The sequence below is a fragment of the Perissodus microlepis genome, chromosome 7 (genome assembly GCF_051167445.1).
Source record: "Perissodus microlepis isolate ML-2025 ecotype Zambia chromosome 7, ASM5116744v1, whole genome shotgun sequence".
In the NCBI taxonomy this organism is placed as follows: Eukaryota; Metazoa; Chordata; class Actinopteri; order Cichliformes; family Cichlidae; genus Perissodus; species Perissodus microlepis.
Window position 1 is genome coordinate 5,131,600 of NC_140467.1, and position 23,780 is coordinate 5,155,379.

Consider the following 23,780-nt stretch of genomic DNA (forward strand, 5'->3'; position numbering starts at 1 on the left):
CTGAGTGAGGAGGGAGGAAGGGGTGGAGGGGTTGTCCCTTTGACCAACATCGATTTGAGCGGAGGTAGTCGACACTCGTGGACGAGCCTTTACCGCGGTGGCAACGTCGGTGTGACAGCTCCCCTTCGCAGCGAGGGAGAGAATGAGAATAGTGGATGTAGTTTGTACAGCGCGGCAACAGAGAAGTCACTTCAAAAGGTGAGCGGAGACAGCTTTAGCGTCTCTGACACTGTGTTGTCTTCTCCATCTGATTAGCGCTTGTAACGAAACGACCCGTTTGTTACTGTCTTTTCCTGTCCTGTTATGTTTTCACAACTTGCGCAATCAGCTAGAGATCAGTAAATGAACCCCTGTTCACTCGTTTTAAAACTAGTCGCACGTGCAGGGCTGTTAGAAAGCGCTCGTGTTAACCGTTAATGGAAGTGAAGGTTTGTGCTCGTGAATGTTTTGGGGTTTTTTTAGGGAACAGATACGGTTTATGGTGAGAGAAGTTGGCTAACTTCGCAAACCCTCTGTGGTTAAGAGAAGTGTAGGAGCGGTATTCATTTTTGGGAATTTCTGATTTTGCATCACTCTCACGGGCTTTCCAGCTGTTAAATTACGTGTTAACCGTGACAAGACAAGTGTTTAAGAACAGGGAAAATGACTCGGTGTCCTTAATTATCTGGCGTTTCACCCGAACAGCACTAGTCTGGGGGTTTTTTTTTCTCACGAAGCAAAGACATTTCTTAATCAGTTTCGCTCTTACCATCTTTAAGTTCCGCATTGTGTTAATGTATGCTTCGCACGTATGAGAGAAGTGTCAAAATCGGGAACTGTAGTTGTGTTCGACACAATGTCCTGTCGTTTTATGTCCGAAAAGCGACATCGTTCTTTAACTGGAGCCAGCTGGGGTTTACTCTGAATATCCCACCACTCAGAAAGCAGACTCCAGCATCCGAAAGTAGGCCAGTAGCTGGTCTGTATGTCATGCTACACCGTGCTCGGTCCCCCCTCTGGAAGGTTAATGGGAGTCTGGCTGGTTCAAATGTGGAGTGGGGGGAGGTTACAGACAGACAGACTCAAGTGAAAGATGTCCAGCAGCTCTAGCTCTCCTGTGTAGGATTGCAGACTCATATTACAGATGTGCATGTTGCTAATGTGCACATTACCTCTTTAATTTAAATATGTACTTGGTAATAGCATGAGAAGTATTGTACAGGCGTATTAAGTCAGTGCTATATTAGGTTTTCATACACACACTTCACAGCTGTGTGTTTTTTTTAAATGCTGCTTTCTGTTCATATCAGAAAGCTGTTTCTATGTTTTTGCTTCTTGTTATGAGAACCCCACCCATACCTCACAATTTCCTGCCTCTTTAATTATCTCCTGCATCTGTTCCTAGTTATTTTAGTTAAGAACTGATTTGATTTCTGTTGTAAAGCTTTTCAGATAGCAATAAGTCAACCACCCTTTAATATTAGATTTTCCCTTATGAGAAAAATCTGTAAATCTGTGTGCTCTTACAGATAGGGCATGGCATTTTCAAAAATGAATACTACGTGGATCTCATCCTTTTCAAACCGTCAATTTGATCTAGAGTCCAGCAGCACATGATGACTTTAGGATATGTGTGTGAGTAAAACTTTTCCCTTTAAACATTGTTCTGACTGCAAGCAGGATGTCAGCCACATGTGAGGCAGAGCATGTGAGCCCTTATTTTATTATCCTTGTCTTTTTTCCTAATGACTCACTAGAATTTGCCTTTTTTAGAACACTGATGTGTTCATTAAGCTTTTATAAATTTGCTGTTTTAGATCCCTGCTTAGCAGACTTAAAAGCAATTATGTAGTATTATGTTCTGCAGTATTATAGATAATAAGTAAATCCCTTGGTTAGCACTTGGAGGAAAGGATCATAATTGGCTTTAGTCAAATAAACCATAAACACAGACGCTTTCTTTTTTTTACTCTGATACAACATTTACGTCTGTTTATGGTTCACATGTTCGTTTTCAGCCAGGAGTTTGCATTGTTTTCTGTTGGGATAATATTATTACAGCAGAGAAGCAACAATAGTCTTTTTGTTGGTCTGAATGGCGGCTTTATGATAGATTCCAAAGGCTTACAAATGGGCCAGTGTCACAAAAAGCACCAAATAGTGAAGCCTTTTGCCAGCCTTTTAAAGAAAGAAGAAAAAGAAACACTTTACCCCAATAGTGTAACCCATGAAAGGTTTTCAGTGGCCTTGTCACATGATTAAACCACCTACAGGTAATCTCTGATCATCTTGTTGCAATGCAATCGTGGTCAGAGCTGGGGAGGTGTACCATATTGCGTGTTGGGGCTTAGTAGTATAGGCTATAGCTATGTTTATGAAAAGTTGTTCCGAGGCACACTTGAGGCAAGTCCAGGTGTTGGTCTGTTTTTATCAACCAACAAAATAATGTTTAATTTTTGTTTTGCTTTTATTTACTGTAATAAAGCTGTCCGGCCTATTTCAAATGAGAGCTACATCAGAACCAGAAGCAGCAACACTGCTTGTTGATCTGTATGAAAATGTCTCGCACATTGTGTTGTGAGCCATGCTAGGTCGAGATGTCACAAATGGGCTGGTCAAAATCCCTTCATCTGACAGTATTATTCAATCATAATCTAAGGTAGGGTAGATGTCACAGAAGCTATTTTGGACAGAAATGAGTAAGATTTTCCTCAAAATATTTCAATATCCCCAGTCATTAGTACATTTTTCTTTTCAGGGTGACAAGATCCTGGAGTTTGTGTCACCATGCATTGCGTAATAGACCTTTGTACACCCTGAATAGGTTTTCTGTGTTTTTACGGGCTACATACAGACAAACATAGTCACACTCACACCTACATACAACTTGGGTTCCTCATTTGCCAGACCTGTGCTTGCACCCCTAGAAAGAACTTGAAAACTCTGCACAGAAAAGCCAAAGTCATCCAGTGGATTGGAAATTAATAGTATAGTCCGCAAATATCTCAGAATAGTGGGGCATTTATGATGCTTTTATGAAGACTGCGATTGTTAGCACCTTTTAAAATTATATTAATGCACATGGATGATCATATTAAGAAGGCAGTTATAAGAGGGCAAATAGATGATAGATACCAGTGTAATAACATTACTTTACACTATTATAATCCTTAAGTCTCAAATACAGCATTTTAGCATTTGATCAGTATGTTACTTTATCACAATCATGGTGCAAGAAACTAGGTTTCTGCGAGAACTCATTCTGACATTTGCATGAGCTAGTTTGTCTATAAATGATCCCAATTCTTTTTCCCACACTCCGTCATTAGTGAAATTGAGGTCACACCACTGTTGAGATTGTAAATTGTCACTCAGGCTGAAAACTGCTACACCCATGAGGACACGAGTGGTCGGTTCATGGGATAATAGCTGAAATCTTTGTTTGTTTGTTTTTTGACATTTGTAGAATGGCTAAAACGGACCATCTTGGAATTTCCCCTCTATGATTGGCTCTGTTTGTGTCTTTTCTAGATGCCACTTTAAATTAGTTTTTGCCCCAAATACTTAACCTCGTTTTGCTGAACTGCTATAAGTGTCCTTCCAGTGTATGCTGTCCCCCTTCCATAATCCTCTCTTTCTGTCCTTGCAAACAACATTAAAACTGACCGAATCACACGCGCCGTGTGTAACGGTAAGCCTAGCATTTTTTCTTTTTTCTCTTCAGCTTTTGACTTTGGCCGTGGTCGGCTCTTCCTCATTGGGTAACATCCTCTCTTTGTGTTCACCTTCTTGAATTATTTAATCTGTTTGGCTTTCCAAAACCTAGCACTGTGCTGTGGTGGGCAAAATATAATGGTTTGTAAAGAGTGGAAGCTGTATCACAGGTTACGTTTGAACTTAGTAATGTGACCTGAGCGTTTGCTCTTAATTTAGTGAAGGACGCTTGTTGTGCAGCAAGATGCTTTTGTAAATGGTTAAATAGGAGATCTGTCTATCATCTGCATGATTTAAGCATTGCTTTTTTTAAAACCTGTTTTTCTCTGTTTATTAGTCATTCAGCTTTACATATGAGTTTACTAACATTACCACAACAGTAGTTATTTAAAGTGTGGATATACATTGTTTGTTTGTTTGTTTTCTAGCTACACCGCTTATGTTGTGACTGTGTCTTTCCTAAGATGAGGATCCATTTATGAGAATGTGGCTTTCTCTGCAGGATCTGAGGTTTTGTGTTTATGAATATTCTTCCCTTGACATTCTTGTCCTCCTCATACCACTCCTCAAAAAATTGCTTGCACTCTGGGAAACAGGCCTGCGATGGGCTTGCTTCTCTAGCATCTAAAACTTTGTGTGGTCATTGTTATAATTAGACCCCCCCCCCCCCTTCCTGCTCTCAAGCCACAGTAATGAACAGAGACTGCTTTCAGTCTGAGTGATACAAGGTGAGGTGAGCCCTCTTCCTCCTGCTCCATCTTGTTTTTTTTCTTTGTCATGAAAGGAAAAAGGGCACATTTGGATGGTGAGTAATGTTGGTATAATCTATGTTCTGTGTGGCTCTCTCTGGAAAAATGATAAGGCAGAGGGACATGGGTAATATAGAGTGCAGCAGGACAAAAAAGTCCTTAGGGACAGCAAGCTATTCTGAGCCTTTGTGCTTTTTCTCAGTCCCTGAGCTCTGGATGTTTCCCCCTGGGCCACAACGTCTGTGTCTGTATTTTCTATGCATAAACACTACAAAAAAGTGAGTGAGATGGGGCGGCGGGGGAAAGGGCCCAGACAGTAAGGAAGACAGGGAATCTTTTGTTAAGGAGACCATAGCTTCTCAGAAGTAAGATTTTCTCTAAGTGGCCTAAGGTGGGTGGTATTATTCTTGTCTCAAATTGTCCTTTGAATTCCTAGTATGGACTTGCTCTTTACTTCAGCTCAGTCAAGAAAAGATTTAGTACACAGTTTATTTTACTTTGCTATGAGTCAGTAGCCACTATGAGCAAGCCTTGAGAAAAATGCTACTGGCATGGGCACGGTGAAACAAATGGCTCTTGTCCATGCACCATCACACCTGCCAAACATGTTTGTTAGTATGGAGCCATATATAGAAGCTGTTGATGATACTGAGATATCTGAGCTTGTTTTTTATATTAATGTGATCATATTTTGAGCATGTTAAAATGTGGCTTCTAAAAATATGACTTGGTAGCTAAATTATTATTTTTTTATGTCCATTATATTGTACTTAGGAAGAATTCTCTCTGATTAACTTACCTTGAGTATACAATAATCTTGTTTCAGCTGCTTTGGTCTCGCTTTAATGGAGGTTTCATAACTTTATTTTTTTAGAGGAAAAAATAGTCACTCTTGTGTTTGCTGTAATAATGATTCCTGTTCTCTAAGTAGGTTCTAAGCTTTCTATGACATTCCTCATCTCTTAATAGTGCTCTCAGTTGGCCTCTATTACCATCTAATTTGACCCTGGATGATCATCTTTCTTCGCCCCCGCTTAAAGTAGGGAGGGCACCTCGTGGCCGTTGCTCTCTGTCTGCTTTTTCCAGCTCTTTTCTGCTTCTCTTGGACACATCCATGCTTACATGCATACACTGTGTGTCTGACACCCATTACAAAACTGGAGCTCTGTTGCCATCTGGGACTTGAGAGTTCTTCATGTGGAAATTAAAGCCATGTGGTTGCTTGTAAGCTTCCCTTCTCTGAACTAGAATGACATACTTGTTCTTCACAGCCGCCACAAAGCTACACCACTGAGCTAATGTAATGAGAGGGGAAATGGAATGCACCACAGGACATTCTTTCAATTTAATTGTCATAAATTGTTCTGCTAATGACTGTAGTAATTAATACGATTATAAACTTAAGCAACAGATGTATAATTCCACCATATTCTTAATTTGAATTGCTTTTTCATTTGATGTAGGGAAGTGAGAAACCCTTGATAAAGCATCAGATTTAGATCATTTACATCTTAGTCGTGCCTCATTAAAAATCTGTTTGTCTTTGACACTTCATGCTTATTAGTACCCTGACAGTGAGGTTATAAGATCCTCTGCAGGAACAGTGGTGGTTTACAGTACATGTTTATAATAAAATATGCATCTGAAGAGTGAGTGTGAGAGTTTACTCTGCAAGGTAACCAGGCTGAGTTGGTGCATGGTTCAAGCTTGTCTGATCTGAGTGTCCTTTGGCTGACCATGCAGCGCTGACTAATCATGTGCTCAAAAGAACGAAACATCTGGCGTCTTTTGCTTTGCGTCGCCATCAGCAGTGAGGTTAGTGTTTTGAGTGCCAGCCACATAAAATACATTAACGTAAAAATTTGATATTAATAACAATATTAATATTAGATATTAACAACAAATCTGACCTTCGGGATTCAGGTCAACTTTTTTCCAGTATTTCCAAATTTGACCTCAGCTCGTCTCCCTTGTCTGGCTACGTTTTGACAAACTGTCTGAGGTACAAACTGTCTGAGGTAGTTTGACTTGAAGGCTTCAGTTCAAGATATCAACCCACACGCACATATTGCAAATATGTCATTGTGTATCTATCTAAATAAGAGTCTAGCGCTTGTGGTTAGTTTCCAGGGCCCTACAGTAAGTTATTGCCAGACTACTTGTAATCCCAAGCTTTCATTCTTACTTGGCGCTTGTATAATCCTCTGTCTTAAATCGGAATCCGCTCGGATTAAGATTGATTATAAGCCAAAAGAGAGATGATCAGAAACCAAGGGAAACAGAAATATGTTTAAATAACATTTGAGACTTGTGTTCTGTTTTCTGTGAGATTAAATATATCTTTTAGTTTTTGAACCGCAGTTAGCTGATAGAACTATAAATGGCCTTTTGGTTTTCAGTGTGGAGAGCTGTTTAAAAGTGTGCTACCAGTAAGTCTTTGAAATAAAGCTACTTGGCTTAATTTTTTTCCTTGCAAAAGCCAGGCTGGTTATGGCTTTATCCATGACATTTTAGAGTATGTGAGCAACATTTAGAGATAGGAAATTTTAGTGATAAATCAGTAAAGGAAGTTTTGACTGCCGCATCACGGCATCACCGCTGAAGACCTTGTAATTAGCTGACTGTGACTCAGAATGCTTTGCAAGCTCTTTGTGGTTACAACTGTGCACTGTGAGCTTATATATGTAAGCCTAATTTAGAGCCCTATGTCATAACAGGAAATGATGTCATCTAAGCCTTAGTTTCTACCCTGTTAGCAACATGGTTGTCAAAACGTAGCCATACAGTTGTTGTTTGTTTTGTTTTTCTTCTTCCGAATGTTCAGCGGTGTTAACCATCTCAAATTCCAGCTTACTGTTTGCTCACTATCTTCTCACTATCTCAAGGGGCGATTTTGTTTCTTTCAAACACATAACCTTTATTCATTCCTTCTGTTTTCTACACAGTTAGACAAACGACACATCCCTGTTCATATTAACTCCCCCAGGTGTGATATTCGTGTGAGGTTTCTCCCACTTGGTGACCTTCTCAGTTGCTTAATCACATTTTCCATTGAGCTTCCATCTGTTGACACCCTGATCCTGACCACAAGTAGCCACCTTCCTGTTCACCACTTAAAAAGAGCAGCAAAGTAAATTACTTTGACGCAGCCACGGATGTAGCCTCAGCTGTTTTCTCTTGTATTTTGCTTATGAGTCATAAGCAAATCACCAGTTGTATTAGTGTGATATAATCTTACTTCTCGGATGAGAGGTGAAACGTCTTCAAGAAACATAAAGAAGTCCGGTCGCTTTTCTTTCCAAGCTCCTTAGATTACTTTGACCTGGATGACTGAGAACCTACACAGACAGATCAACTGCAGTTTTACTGAAATCTTTCTTGCTGATCACACAGTCCAAGTCTGAAAGAGTTGAAATATTTGTTTAATGGCTGGAGGAAGAAGAATTTTGTCCCACTCTTTCTGTAGTTTTCCTTTAACCTGTTATTGAAGGAGTGGCAGTCACTAGTTTCCTTTTCTTCCTGGCTCAAAAACAATGCTATCAGCAGTGTGGAGACTCAACACAGGAAGAAAGCATCTGAGACCTAATGATGAAGCCCGACAGATGCTTTAATTATTTATTTATTTATTTATTTTTTAAAGAAATTCCCTCAGCAAACAGGACTTTTAAAAAGTAAAATTCCATTGTACAAAGCATAATGAAATGTTATACATATTCGGAGTGTATATATATATTTTATACATTTACAACTTACATTTATAAACATGTGAAAATGCAGTAAAGCAATCTTCACATTGATGACCATAAGGGTTAAAGTTGTTGGCATATAAATCAATTAACTCCTCATGCATTTGAATTAAGTTTCACTGGCAGTGCCATTAAAGCTGAACTCATAATAACAGAGCACGTTCTCTTAGCATAACCTTGCTTACGCATCCGTGTTGTGTGACGTTCCTACTAAGTCATTGCATTAAAATAAGATTAGTCCTCCTCATTCACTTAAATTCAGTGCATCTCTTAGAAGAGAAACATAAATTAAACTTTTGATAATTGTGAAAATACAATTAAATCAATTCGATTAATTAAGAAAAACAATTATGTAGCTTTACAATGTGGTGCCATGACACTCCACACATCAACTCCGATGTTAAAAAACATTGTGTGCATAGTTAAAGTATTCAGTGCAATTCAGTTTTATTTATATAGCACCAGATCACAACAATAGTTGCCTTAACGTGCTCAGCTTTTTATTAATTTATTTCTTTACGACTTTCTTAGCCTATGATAAATACACTAGTAAGGCCACATTATCTGATCATGTGATATAGGTAAGATAAGACTTTGGTTACCGAGCTCACCTCACAGACGGTTTACACAGCTGTTCAGAAAGTATGCTGATGCCATCAAAACCCTGAAATGGCTCAAGCTGAGGTGGATGAGAAAAGGGAAATTTTGAAAAGGAAAGCAAAGAGCAACAGAGTCCATTTGTTCAGAGGTCTGGTTTCACTGAGCACCTGTTTCTACTGTGGCAAACCTCTTCCATTATTAGGCCTAATTGTAGGAGAGTCCCAAGAACTGCTCGTATTTCAGCAGCACTGGATACCTTTTTATGTGTGTGGGAAGACACCGTTACAGGTACTGAGAAACAAATTGCATCCTGAACTTGTACGTTTTGTGAATTGTAGATCGCTTCAAATGCAATGTCTCCCTGTCAGCACAATGAGTAAGGGTCTGCAGGGAAAAGTTAAAGGGTCTTTGTGTGAGATGACAGGTGCATTCACACCTGTTGCTGCTTGGCATGCTACGAAACATCTACTGCCTGAGGTTTCTGTTGGCTGCATGTGTCGAGAATCAGTATGACGTTCCTCAGTGCACCACATTTATTCCAAAGGGCTGACTTATTATACTAATTTCCTGTGTAACCTTTTTAAAACAAACACTCTTCAAAAAGTCAATGTGAAGAATTGCATTGGACAATACCATGCAAGCTAATTCAGACAACCAACTCTAACTGCACTGTGTCATAAACATGTAACATGCCTCATCTGTTATACTCCATATTTAAATTTCTAAATTTCCTACTCGCTCTGACATGTCAGTGCCGCTGCTGCGCTGCATTGCTTCGTACTGTTTCAAGCCCTCCACCAACTCCAGCATACACTCATAGGCTGTTTACCTCACAATTTCTGTATGTGTCATATTTTTATGGAGGGATCTCGGTAAGTTTAATGCAAGGAGATTGTAGCAGTTTTATGTTACAGCTATCTCTTTTACATTCAAGCAACATTTTATATCATGGATCAAGTGTGTAATTATCCTACCATACCAATCAGCAGTAAATCAATATTTACCTCAATATTAGGTCAGTAATCTTCCACATGCCCAATGTATATGCCAATGCATTGGCATATACACAGGTTAAGAGAGATTACTCTCTTAATCTATTTCTGTGTGTTTTCTTATAGATTTTGACATGAAGAAGGACATAGACACATTAATAGCAGAAGAACGGGCTGAAATCATCTCTAAATATGACAAGGTAGGTGTTTACAGGAAAACCTAACTGTGACTGTGAACATTTCCATAGTGACCAATTTGTGGTTACACTTAGGATATTTTTGCAAAGCATAATGCGTTTGTAGAGGTGTAGCCACAGAAGATTGTCACGTTTCATTTGGAGGATACTACACAGGTCAGCATTCACACGCTCCCTACCTTTGCATGGGCTAAGTCTCAATTGCATCTGTGAGGAAGGCAGAACATCATCAGAAAATGTCAAGGCATGTGCTCATGTCTCAGGCTCCTAATTTAAAATGTAGCGCACTGACTCGCAGGGTTTAGAGAGGAAAATAATGGATCTGTCCAAATATGCATGATTTGAACTGTTTGTGTTTCAGGGCAGGCAGGAGGGTGTCAGTATTGATCCGTGGGAGGATGCTGACTACAGCATTTATAAAATCACAGACCGCTTTGGCTTCCTGCAGTAAGTACATTTGAAGCTTTGGTCTCTACCTTGCAGTATTTTAAATTTGTGCACATTCCCTTGCATTGAATTGGTCCCATCGTTCTGTCTATGCTACTTCTCAGATTATGATGATTTTTTTTTTTATCATATTGTGTATTCCTGCCCTTCTCCAGTGAGGAAGAGCTTCCAACACCCAGTGTGCTTGAAGAAAAGGTATGAACATTTTAACGTATAGCTACTTCATATTTTTACCATATTTTTACCATTCAAGTGATCTATTTATGTCCCCACCACATATGCACTGAACCACATGTTGTTTTGTCTTTCTTCTCTCCAGCAAAAGCAGCAGGAGCTCGAGCGAGTTGAGAAATGGCTGAAGATGGTGAAGAAATGGGACAAATACAAGAGCAGTGAAAAGGTCGATAGTCACCCATCAACATTCAGACACCAACATGTCTTAATTTAGCCCATGCTTCCTTTTTTCTGCTTGGCTATCTGATGTACTATTTCTGTTTCTTTTTATAATCTGTTTTCCATTCCTCTTTTAAGCACAGCTCACTCCCTTATCCATCTCCTCTTACTAGACTATCGTGAGGAAATGGATAAAAAAAAAAAACAAGTACATGAGTGTATGAGATGAATCCGTGTCAATCAAGAGAGCTAAAAGGCGTACACCTCAAGAAGCATTCAAACGTGATGCTGTCCCTCTGTCTGTTTTTGCCGCCTCATGAAGAGCCTGTGTTCATGTGTTTCTGTCACATCTGTTTCAGCTGGCGAAGCGTGTATATAAAGGTATTCCTCTCCAACTTAGAGGACAAGCTTGGGCTTTGCTTTTAGACATAGAGAAGGTGAAACAAGATGGTAAATATGAGGTAAGATATTAAAATTGTTGGCAATTTTCTATGATTTTGAGAAACTGTGTCCTGATTTTTATACACAGAAATGTCATTCCCCTGTTATCCAGAAAATGAAGCAGCAGGCTCGTAACTTCTCCACAGAAATTAAGCAGATAGACTTGGATGTTAACAGAACCTTCAGGAACCACATCATGTTCATGGATCGCTTTGGAGTCAAGTGAGTTCTTAGCTTCACTCAGGAGGAAGCTGAAGTATTTCATTGTATCCACATGTAACACATTATACATACTTTTTAAGAAACTGTTAAACCTTGGTTATTTTTTTTTGTTTTTTTTGTTACAAGTGGCTTTGCCAGGTTTTTTTGTTTTGTTTTGTCAGGTCACATGTCCAGGTTTCCCCTGACAGAGGTTCCTGCAGGGTGTGACCTCTGACCTAAACGTTGCAGTAGCCCTGTCCCCTCCCCACTTACATACGCACTCACACAGTGCCATGCACACACACACAAAACCAAAGATGTGGTTTCCTCCTCTCTGCATTTTATTAGCCTTCCTGTCAGTGCGCAAAGCCCCACAGGAAATGGCATTATACAGAAATGTGCGCTGGCGTCACATGTACTGTAATACCACTGCAACAATAGAAACTTATATCACCAAATGTACACAGACTTATCTTCCAAACACTAAATACCTTCTTGTGTTTCTCATTGTATTTGCTTGGGGCAAGGCGCTGTTATGTGTTACTCTTCACTCTGAGTGTGTAACTGAGTGCTCTGTTTTTGCCCTTTGTAATGTACTTCCCCTCCAATTCAAAGCCACCGAGTCCAAATAGACCAAAACACCGCTCCATCCTGCCTGGCTGCCCACTCCTTCCCTGCAAGTCAGCAGCTGTCTCACACACACTGAGAAACTGACAGCTATTTAAAGCTCCTTTCCTGTCTCTGTCACTGTCCATAAGACATCTATTTACTATAGAAGCCTGTGGGGACATTGTCCTATCTACATCTGCGTACATTAGATCTGTTACTATCCCTACGCCGTGTGCACGTTGTACACATTAGCCTACACACATTGGCTGCCTGTGTTCAAGGTCTGAAGCAGTTGTAATCAGATGTAATTTCTGGAACATCTGTGGGGTTTTCCATATATGACAGCATATTTTCACATATCATGAACAAACTATATACTTCTCTACTTCACAAGGTCAGCCATTACAAAAGAAAACCATAAAAGTTATCTTTTTGGTCTTTTTTTTTTCAGCCATAACAGAAGTCCTGTCACACATTAAAACTTAAATCTGTAGCAACAATACTGAGGGTTGATTAAGCGACTGGGTGGATGAAATAATTGGTTCAATTGAACCGCTTTACTCCAACACAGCGTTTCAGTTTGTTTGGTTGTTTAACTGGTGGCTTCTCTGTCCTCTCTCCAGGCAACAGGCGCTGTTTCACGTACTAGCTGCTTACTCTGTCTACAACACGGTGAGCAAATTTGTCCGTGTATCCGTGTCCGTACTTAACATTGTGTTGCATAATATGGAGGAGTCTTGTGTACACTAGCTGCACAGGAACAAGCAGCACATCCATCAAGAGTGTTAGTTTCTGTACAGTGGAAAACAGGCCAAGCTATCCAGACCCATCTGTTGTCACTCTTGTTTAGAGCCTTAGGAGAGATCTTTTATTTATGACTGGCTTGGCCTAATTGTACAGCAACACAGTGTAGCAGATAGACCATTGTTCACATTATTAGACCAACTTCCCCTTTTGACAATATTTTAGCTTCAGGACAAGTATTAAGCCAATTCACTATCTTTTGTTCTAAGATTTTATTCTGTCTTAATGTAAGAGGATGCCTTGTTTCCAGCTAAGCACAGCTTTTAGAAAAACAAACCTCCCATCCTCATTTCTCATAGAAGCCAAGTTGGTTATTTTTCACTTAGCAGTCATCTTAACAGTGTCTCTGCACCAGTGTCTTTGAATCACAGTTGTGGATCTGAAGGCAGAGATAATGAGTTTTTCATGCATCTGCTTGAGGGTCTCAGTGTAGTTTTCCAAGTGTTTCTCTTTGCATGGTGAAATTCAGCGTTTACAGACATGCACAGAATCACCAGCACTCGTATGCATTTGTATCCTGTGTCTGAACACTTATATCCATCATTTGCATTCATATTGAACAGATTTTAATATTCCTACGCTTTTCAACTAGCAGAAATTTAGCAATAGACTTTTGAAGAGTACACCACACGCAGGCAAGCCAAAGTCTGTTTTTCTGATTGGTTTTTGTAGTCGATTCCTGTGTGGTAGAGGTGTTTGAGCCAGAGGAAATGGGCATGTGTCGTTCCCTTTTTCCTTTTTCCCCTCTTCTCACACACTGCTCAGAAGAAACTGGGTCAGTAGGAGAGCCAAGAGAGAAAAGGGAAGAGAGAGATGGAGGGGGGGAGGCATGTTTGTTCTTTTTGCCTATGTGATGGTAGTGAAGAATGTGGAGAATGTGTAGTTTAACCTCACCATAACCCTAACTGTATTTATGCTTTTCCTTGGAAGGATATTCTGGTGTGTCCGTTGGTAGCTACACAATAAATCAGCCTTAATATGGACAAATACTAAGCATGTGTCTGTGTTTGGATGTATGTGCTTGCCAAGGGCTAGTTTAGTTTAAGTCACTGAATCATTGTGAAGTCATATTGTCAGTAATTGAAGCTGGATGCATGACATTACTGAGAGTCTTTGATTGGCTAGTGTACATATTTGTACAATCCAGGTTTGAAGTGCTGATAATACCAACACTACATCTTGTGTACAGTAAAACTTCCAGAGTCTGTCTTCAGACCTCATAAGACATTCAGATGCTCTCTGTTCCCTCATTTCTTAGCCTGTGTGCGTGCGTGTGTGTGTGTGTGTGCTCTATTAAATTATGAATACTTCCTCTCATTTGCCCGTTCTGTTTAACTAAGGCCATTTCTGCTCCTCTCTTCCCCCAGGAGGTGAGCTACTGCCAGGGGATGAGTCAGATCGCTGCCATCTTGCTCATGTACCTGAATGAGGAGGATGCCTTCTGGGCTCTGTCCCAACTCCTTACCGACAACAAGCATTCCATGCACGGTGAGACAGAGATGGGAAACAGGAAAGCACAGCTAATTAATGTCTGGGAAGTAACTGTACTGTTTAAAACCAATTAAAAATATAAGGATCCTTTACTAACTTCTTTAGTAATCATTTTCTCTTTAATTTGTATATAATACATCTCTGCTATCGCCATACACAACTTATAGTCTGCTGACTAATTTTTTTCCCTCCCTGCTAGGGTTCTTCATCCCGGGATTTCCCAAGCTGCACCGTTTCCAGGCTCATCATGAGCTAACCCTGTCCAAAATGCTGCCTAAGCTCAAGAAACACCTGGTGAGTAGCAGACTGATGACTGATGCCTTCCATCCATCCTTCCATCCACAAGAGTAATTGAGCTCTTTGAAACCTTAGAAGTTCAGACTCATTTCAAACAATCAGGTCATTTCTCATTTTTTTGATTAATTCATGTTGCAAAGGACCGCATATTGCAGATCTTAGATTCCAGAGTATTTGGAAAGCAAGATTTATAACTGAAAACAAATTCTAAGGCAGAGTTTCGCATTCATTCCTGCTCCACAGGACAAGGAGCAGATGACAACAGGGATTTACACCACAAAATGGTTTCTGCAGTGCTTCATTGAAAGAGTGAGTATTTGAATTTTCTCCAGATCTTCACTGTTTTTTCGGGGGGGGGGGGGGGGGTGTTATATCTAGTCCCATTAATGAGTGCCTCACAATGCTTTCTTTTACTTTCATTTTTAAATTAGAACTACACCTATGGCAGTTTTATTATGTTTTGATGAGACTGACTCTTAAATTAACAGACACCTTTCACCCTCACCCTGCGTTTATGGGACATCTACATATTGGAAGGGGAGAAGATGCTATCTACTATGGCTTACACTATCCTCAAGTTACACAAAAGTGAGTATGAGGCTGTGCCATGCCGCGCTTTATCCCTAGATACGGCCGCGGCTGCTGTTGCTACACGAGTGAGTGTTACTGTGTGGATTACATCGCACGCTTCCTCTCGGTTGGCTGCTTCCTAACTGGATGGCTTACATAACAGAAGTGGTCGGTTGCTGTGGAGAAGAATCAAAAGCTGATTTTTCATTGGGTGGCATATTCTAGCACTGGCTCGGCACATTGGTTGATTTCTTGCAAAACAACTCCTTTAACAGGCCAATTCTTTACTTGGCATCTCTTTACTTGGTATCTTTAAACATTACATCTGAGCTTAACTACTCTTTTTAACAGTAACATTTCTATTCCTCACCTCATGGAGATTATCCTCATAGATTACTTTGCTCCTCCTTTGTCTGTATTGTGTGTGTAATCAGAGCGCCTGCAGAAACTTCAGTTAGAGGACCTGAGAGAATTTCTTCAGGAGCAGCTGGCTGCTTCTTTCTTCATGCCTGATGATGCTGTAGTTGAACAGTTGCAGACAGCAATGACTGAACTACGCAGTAAAAAGCTGGACCAACCTCCTCCAGGTGCACCTATGTTCTTTTACAGGCCTTTTTTCCCCCCATCCTAAGCTTCTTTGTCTACAGCGTTTGTCTTGTAATAACCCACAAATTCTGTTTCCTTTTTTAGCCAAGTCAGATGAGTTACCCAAGAAGCCTCTGGGTCAAGAGAGACCAGTTCTCCTTCTCCCATTGCAGCCTGACTCTTCTGTGGAGGTCAAAATAAGTCCGCAGTCTGAGAGCCAGCCCAGTACAGATACCCAGGAAACAGTTGGCATCACCCCACATCAGCCTCCCTCCCTTGAAGAGCCCCAGGAATCAAGAAGCCTCTCCAGGCCAAACACACCTAGTTTGCCTTCACCAGACCCTGTTGTGGTTCACACACAAGGGACACCATCTTCTCTGAGGCCTTGTCGAAATCCTCCGATCCCTCCAAAAGTAGGGGTAAGGAGAGATGTTAAGGAATTGTTCCCAGCAGTTAGTCAAGAGAGGGGCAACGAGGAAAACGAGACCTCAGTCACAGAGATCCAAGACGAACCTGTGGATTGGCCTCCACCCTATGAGCCCCCTCCCTTGGATATGCATACAATGGAAGCTGAGGAGGAAATCATGGATCTCCCTGATCTACCACCTCCACCTTTCATTTTCCCTAACCAGAGTGACCAAATGCCACTGGGAGGTTGTTCGCCCCATCTGGGAGCTAGGACTGGCCCGGGTATCCAGCAGTGCTCTCACTCCCCCCGCTCAGCCTCACCACTGGTCAATCAAATTAAGCTATCCCCAAAACTATACCCTAAACCTCCGACATCACTTGACATTATGCAGAAAAAACCTTTGCCCTCAAAACCCTCCCCCAATCGTGCCTTCACAGATTCGTCTTCCTCTCCCAGAATTCCCCCAAAGCCAACCAAGTTCCCAGTCTCTCTATACGTCCCGGTATCTGCAGGAGATAGACGGCCTTCTAACACCTCACAGTATGACAACCTTTCGGAGGTTGACGAAGATGACCGTAATCTAGAAAGAGTGCTGAGCTCCACTCCTGAGGAAATTCCTAGCCTGCACAACAACCCATCATACAACAGAGAATATGACCCTGCTGTGTACCCTCTGCCTCCACCTCCTGTCTACATGCATCACTCTGCTTCCCCTCCCTCACTATGTGCCCTTCCCAGTTTGCCACAAGAACCAGAATATGCAGGAGAGGGCAGTTGGGTGGAGGATCCTATCCTTGCCCCTCCTCCACCTAGTTTTGCAGACAGACTTAGTCCCCTCCAATGCACCACTGCCAGCTGTTCAGACCCGCACAAAGCCATGTCACCCGGTTATTCTAAGCCTTTCTCCAGGGGCCCCAGAGACCATTCTGCCTTCCCAGCACCGCTGTTGTACACCGGGTCACCTCCGACTCACTTAAGATCCTCAGGACAGTCAGGAGTAGCTTTGGTCCAGTCCAGTCCAGACTTTTGCAGGGTGCCTCAAAGTGGACATCAGTTGCCCAAGTCGGTGACATTTTAAAGTGTTATACAAATGTTACTGAGTTATTGATTTTGAAAATATGCTTGGGATTCTCTGTTACTGCTTGTCTAGTTTTCAAAGACATTTTAAAGGTGAAAGGCCAGTAAGTTTTAAATTTGTTGTGTGTGTGCTCGCGTGTGCTCATGCTTCGTGTATAGATTTCTGATTCTTGCACCTTCTTTTATGGGCAGTGGTGTCAAATTTGTATTTAAATTCTGTTGGCTGCACAGAAAAAAGTGTTAACTTGCCTGCTCTTGTTGTCATGTGAGAAAATGAGGTTTCAGTTTTTTGGATTGTAATAAGAAATTTTCAGACTGTTTGTCCATACAACCTGCGCATTTCACCATTGGTTTGTTTCTCTCTGTTTAGCAGTGTCCCAACAAAGTGTCTTAACCTTATCATTGTGCACTGAGGGTTGCAACTCTAACACAAGGGCTTTGAGGCTCCCAAATGAGACCTTGCAACCAAAGCCTGTACATTTATGCTGAATTTATATCAAACTGTGAGCAGGCTCACATATCTAACAGTATATCAAACTGTAATGACAAACTGTTATTATAACACCTTTCTTTACAGAATTTTTAGGTCAGTACTTGATTCAAAAAAGGACCACTAATGCAGTGCACAGGCAAACCTTTCAGAGAGTTTAAAGCTGTATCCACCAGCAGCAATATGAAACGATGTGATACTTCTCTGCTTTAAATACTGAAGTTTATATCACATGAAGCCTGGTCAGGTCAGCTATTTCCCAGGCAGGTAGCAGTGGGTACTTTGTTTGTCTTTTTAATTTCTTTGTTTGGATGCTTTTGTTTTTCAAAGTAATAGTTCCAGTGTTATCTGTTTGTCTAATACTTGATCTCACAGCAATAATGTACTGTGTATATATACATGCATGTATCAAATTTAATTAAGGAAAGACTAAAATGAGGTTTTATTCCATCACATCAGCAGTTTCTCAGTAAAATCCATTGACACTTTATTTGAGAGTAGCGCCATCTAGTGTTCAGTGGTAGAATAGATTCAAAGCTGTCAGACTAAGACAGAGATGCTTTTTGGGAAACTACTTCTGCTTGTTAATAGTTCTTCCTTTTATTCTTGGTTATGAATGTGCACATATTCAGAGACTTACACATGAGCAAATCCCATATCTCACTGTTTAAGACTGATATAAACCAGGTAGAAAAATTCATCTGAGTTTCTTCACATATTTTAGAGCTATTGGTGACTTTAGTGTTTTATTTAATTGCTATAAGGACTTTTTTTTTTTTTTTTTTTTTTTTGAGAAATGGAAGTTGAGCCATAATATAAAATACAAGGAACTACTGTATAGTCAAACATGTTTATGTTCTTACAGTTATGACATTGTATGTAAACATCAGTTTTAGGGTTTGTTTTGTTTTTTTGCACTGACATTTGTTATTACAGACTTTGCCGTTCTTAATGTTTTTTTTTTTTATGGAATTACAAATTCGTGCTAAAGTCTTTGGTCTAGGTTTGCAGACTCACTGTACATTCTTGTCTAACAACTTGGACCTTAGCTCCCACACAAGTATATTTGGCTTGCTGGAGTATTCTGTCATGTGACCTGCCCACCAATTGTGGATCAGTACTCCTTTTATGGATCTGTTTGGCATCAGTGAGATTTGGGCTCAGACCAAAGCTTTTGTGCAGTTATGCAACTATGAGTTTTATAAAGAGGCAAACCCCGATTATCTGTTCTTTTTTTCCTCCTCTTTTCTGCAAAGACAATTAACAACTGCTTTCAGATATTTATTGCACACCCACAGTATCATATAGTGTATATACCTCAATATCAAGGTGCTTAAATTCGTTTTTTTTTTTTTTTTACACAAAGTACATTAGGGCACAAGAGATTTAAATTTAGACCTTTAGAAGTTCCTTAATATTAAATATGAAAGAAGAACATTCCAACATAATCCACTGATTCAACGCCAGCATCCTACAGTACGTATAATATTCGTACTTCATATTTTATCTGCAGCCACCCTGATTTTTCTCATGTTGGAATGGGTTAAACATAAATTTTAGATATAAGTGCACTCTTGTCTTCAACTTTGGTTGTTCTTGACAAAGCAGTTAAAGGCTACAAGCGTCACAAGTTTTTATGTTTTTGCAGAAAGTTTCTGTACATTCATGTATCAAGTTGTGACAAATTGTCATTTTTACCCAGACAAAATGAACGGCTTGTCATAGATGTGGTTACTGGGAACACAAAATGCTGTCTGTACATTGACAGTATTGATTGATTTGCTATACACTGTCTGAGCAGAATGGATGAACAAATGCTGTGATTAGGTTTTTATAAATTCAAAATAGAAGTAACGCCTGTAACCTAAAAACTTTAGTGCAAGGAGAAACCACATGCAACCTCAGCACAGACACAGTCCACCCGCTGAGGACGGGGTAGTAAGTAGCACAACTACTCCCACACCACTCGTATCGTTCATATCCTAAGTTGAGCCATGAGGTTGGAAAGGGAGGTAACGCTGTTCCTTAGTTTGAAGTCTTCTTCCTGTCCCAGTGACACTCCAGCTAGGCGTGTGGAACCATTTACTCCCATAATGCACGGCAGACTGAGGAACACCTCTACAGCTATGCCACCCCAACCCTAAAGTAAACAGAAAAGGCTTTTTTTTAGAACGAGCTAATCAATGACCTTTCCTACAATGCCCTGAAAGCATCACACACTCACACTCTCTCTCTCACACACACTCACATTATTTGAATTAGTTGCTTCAATAACAAGCCACTTAGTGTTGCTACCTGAGCAAGTGTGGAGACAGAGTGCACCTTCCTCTTATCTGTCAGGACACTATTTGTAATGTCGGCGATAGAAAGACCCACCGACCATGACCGCTGGCCTCGATTTTTCATGATCTCAAAGGCTCTGCAGGCACAAATTAAAATAATAAACATTTTTTTAAAAAGAAAAATATTTACTTAATTGATCAAAAATGCACTTATAATATTTTATAGTTATTATAACCTTTTGTTCAAAGTTATAATAATTCATTCAAGTACCTGTCTAACAGTGGTTTGGTAGAGCTGGATCCTTGGGCAATCTCAGGTGGTGCATTGGAGTTCAACCCAGAGTTACTCATCACAGCAACTGTGAGACAAAAACAGAAGCGTAATCGTTTGGATGACTGGTGTTTTTTTCCAAGTCCTTAGAATAGAAAGAAAGTACAAGTTGAACCGGTAGTGCAGCATTACTGCTTATGGTTGAAATGGTTGGGGGGAAAACAAAAAAAAACACGTGAGGTGAATAAATGGGTTAAGACATATCTGTAAATGGAAAAACAGTCAGTGTACAGGTCAGGAATTCACTGAAGGAAAAAAACAACAAATATTTAAATACTCAGTCCTTTCTTTCTGGCTCACTTTTGTTATCTGAAAGTTCTCCTATGACCCAGGCTGGTTTGTGTGTGTTCAGGTTGATATCCATGACATGACTGAGTCGCTCCGAGTCCAGGTTACACCCTGCTCCAATCACATGTGTTGGAGGCAAGCCACTCTGCCTCCAGGCAACGTGGGTCATGATGTCCACTGGAGAGAGAGAGTGAGTGACCATACGTTAGTAATATAATGAGCCGAGCAGTCAGTAGAAGGCGTGTCTGCTGCTGTTACCGACCTGGTTGTGATGCAATTAGCATCACTGCGCTAGGGCTGAGACGTGCCAGATTGGGAATTATTCCTCTGTACAAGTCAACGTTGGTCTGTACCACGGTGACATACGACTGTTCACTGCTCCATGCGTTTGCAGTCACCACGACCACCCTGGAGCCTGCAGAGGCTGAGATATCTAGCACAGCAGAGACAATGGTAATTAATTCCTGCAGACCTGTCACAGCAAAACTTGTAAAAGAAAAACACAAAGCTTAGGCATTGTTAATTCAGCAAACACTGACTGTGGCATTCCCATTCTTGTTCAAATGTTTTCTTTTCCCTCTTTCCTGATGAGTCATCAAATATGCTCTCTACACAAGCACAGTGCCAGTCCTCTCCCTTCTAATCAAACTGACATCACTGGTGACTCAGCAAAGAAGCATCTCTGGGTTATTTGATGGTGCAGTGTGACGTACCTCTGGATACTTCAACCTTTGGCAGACTGAAAATCTCCAGATCTGTACTGCCACCCTTGGTGGAACTCTCAGCGACATCAATGAAAACCAGTTTATCCACTTTACACTGGATGAAAAGCAGATAACAAGATAAACCACTTATGAATAGTAAAATAGGAATTGCTAACATCTGAAGCTGGTGAAATAATAATTGTATGACATAACAGTTTATTAAAAAAAATACAATAAAATCAGGTGATTACCTTGGATAAAATGCTCATCACTGATGCCATTCCTAAATCTCCTCCCCCAATAACTGAGACTTTGTTGATTGGTTGATCGTGATGGCTGATTCCACCTGAAATTTAGTAAAGCCATCACTATGAACTACTTGTCTCATTAGTGATCATCAGTTATAATAAAACTATATATTAGGAGTTGCACCATCACTGATACGGAAATTGGAGACAAACGCCAGGAGCTCATGGGGATCTTTCTTGTCTGTTGTGGTCTTGGAGGACAATGGAGGGTCTTCCTGAAATTTGGTAACCATCTCATTCAGAAGACCCACCACGGATGACTTTGGCTGTTACAGAGGAAACGAAACAGCAACATTTCAGCACCTTGTCCGCTTTTAATTTTAAATTTCAACCAGACAGTACAAGATCTTACATGATCCCAGTTGTGAAGGCCAGGTAGGTGGATACGTCCATGGGCATCAACGTGCTTGCCCTCTCTGATGACCATGTTAGAAGTGGGTTTCAAGTGGCATATGGGAGGAGTGAATGGGAAGGAGTCCAACAGCCACAGCTGAATGGGGAAGTTGTAGGAGCGACCTTTGGACAGAGACACCTCAATCAGTACAAAATTATGACCTCATGCTCAAATTAGTGATGCTATTAAATTATACAACTCTTTCTATCAAAATTGGGAGGCAAGTCAGAAGAGTTTGGGTCAACCATACCTTCATATTGGACCGGGATGGTGCCAGTTAATTTCAGAAGGTCTTTTTGGGTGCTGTCACTAAATGCTGAAATATCAGTAAAGATAGTATAAGTTTAATGTTCTTGTGTGCGAAGGAAATGTGAAGGTCAGCAGTAAATGGGTTTAATGTAAGAACTTACTGTATGTGCCTGTGGATAGCTTCATCTCAGGATAGATTCGATAGATTTTCTCCAACTCCTCAACAGCAACATCACGAAATTTGTACTAATATCAGGGGGCAGAGAAGGAACACTTAACTGTTTCATATTTGGGTTATATATTACACACAGGAGGGAGGTATATTGTACCACATCCGTTCTCTACAGATTTGGGTCATTACAGTAATCTTTTATTTACATTAATTGATTTATTTGTGGCTGTAAGAACATTTGTCATCGTACATTTATTCTGACAACAAAACACCCAACAATTACTTTTATATTGACATTTTCTTGAAGGGTCCAACAGGTCATTGCGTATTGCTGTATTCCACACCTACAATGGAAATGCTCATTGGCACAAACAATAAGTGAAGCACAATAATACTGCAGTCTACGCAAAGTTAGACACGAGTAGAAAGCAGCTCAGTTTAGCACTTTTTAATTGCCCTTCCTGTCTCATTACTATTTTAAATAAGTTACCATTCTGTTCTTTTTTCCTGTCTCATTGCCATCCAGGTTTCTCTCAGACTTCAGTAACAGAGCTGGTTCGGCTAGTTAGTGAAGGGAGACAGCAGCTAACCTATATTAGCCTAATATACTACCCGGCAATTATGTTTTGAGTTTTAACTTACGAGGATCTTTCGAAGCAGCTCGTAATAAATCACTAACCTTCGAAAGAATCCGCTGGATTTTCTCTGGCGTGAGGTCCATCTATTAAAGCACGACTCCCCGAAAGAAAATAAAAAAATAATCCTCGTTTCCTTTGATTTCCACCAGACTGAGACTTTGCTTCCACTTGAACTCTAAAAAACAAACTTCCGCAAACTTTAAGGAGTAGTCAGGCGACACAGGGAGACGGATCCCGCCCACTTGTGACATCAACTACGGCAAAGTGGCAGGTACAAAAAGATATGTAACGCCATTACCACACTGTATGAGCACAACCTTACATACTGACTATGCCAGTTTCTTTAAATAAAATAAACAAAAATACTCGACACAATTTAGGGAAGGAAATCGTTTTTGCTCTCTCTTCCACAGAAATACAAAGCCAAACATTGACTACCTGCTGCATTGCATTTGCAGTCCAAAAACGCTCTTTTAGATTGTCATACTCTGAAAATGCAGACATAAAACTAAACAAAAGCCTTAATGCATTATTGTCAGTCAGATCCTTGCAAAGATAAAACACAAAGTATCAAATGGTAATGTCGTCTACATTTTACTGAGTTTACAATAAAAGTTAGTCTG

At 40.4% G+C, this 23,780-nt stretch overlaps 2 protein-coding genes across 3 annotated transcripts; one reads left to right on the top strand and one right to left on the bottom strand.

The window, feature by feature from the left end:
• Positions 1-14: 14 nt before the first annotated feature.
• LOC146382361 (uncharacterized) lies at positions 15-19,011 on the top strand. 2 transcript variants are annotated; one of them, XM_084932963.1, is made up of 14 exons: positions 15-198; positions 9,859-9,980; positions 10,339-10,424; positions 10,580-10,619; positions 10,744-10,824; positions 11,177-11,278; positions 11,371-11,480; positions 12,692-12,740; positions 14,240-14,360; positions 14,563-14,657; positions 14,904-14,969; positions 15,149-15,248; positions 15,665-15,817; positions 15,921-19,011. In XM_084932963.1, exons 2-14 carry the CDS (start codon positions 9,915-9,917, stop codon positions 17,300-17,302), a joined length of 2,451 nt encoding a protein of 816 aa, XP_084789089.1. In that variant the 5' UTR covers positions 15-198; positions 9,859-9,914; the 3' UTR covers positions 17,303-19,011. The 2 variants fall into 2 exon arrangements, with proteins under 2 accessions (XP_084789089.1, XP_084789088.1); XM_084932962.1 differs by having other exon boundaries at positions 9,907-9,980.
• Positions 19,012-19,060: 49 nt separating this feature from the next.
• On the bottom strand, positions 19,061-23,313 carry uevld (UEV and lactate/malate dehyrogenase domains). The gene is made up of 12 exons (XM_084932969.1): positions 23,199-23,313; positions 22,509-22,593; positions 22,349-22,414; positions 22,057-22,220; positions 21,829-21,970; positions 21,648-21,742; positions 21,406-21,511; positions 20,955-21,125; positions 20,705-20,869; positions 20,345-20,432; positions 20,087-20,210; positions 19,061-19,931 (listed from the first exon to the last, which is right to left on the bottom strand). Exons 1-12 carry the CDS (start codon positions 23,238-23,240, stop codon positions 19,767-19,769), a joined length of 1,413 nt encoding a protein of 470 aa, XP_084789095.1. The 5' UTR covers positions 23,241-23,313; the 3' UTR covers positions 19,061-19,766.
• Positions 23,314-23,780: the final 467 nt, after the last annotated feature.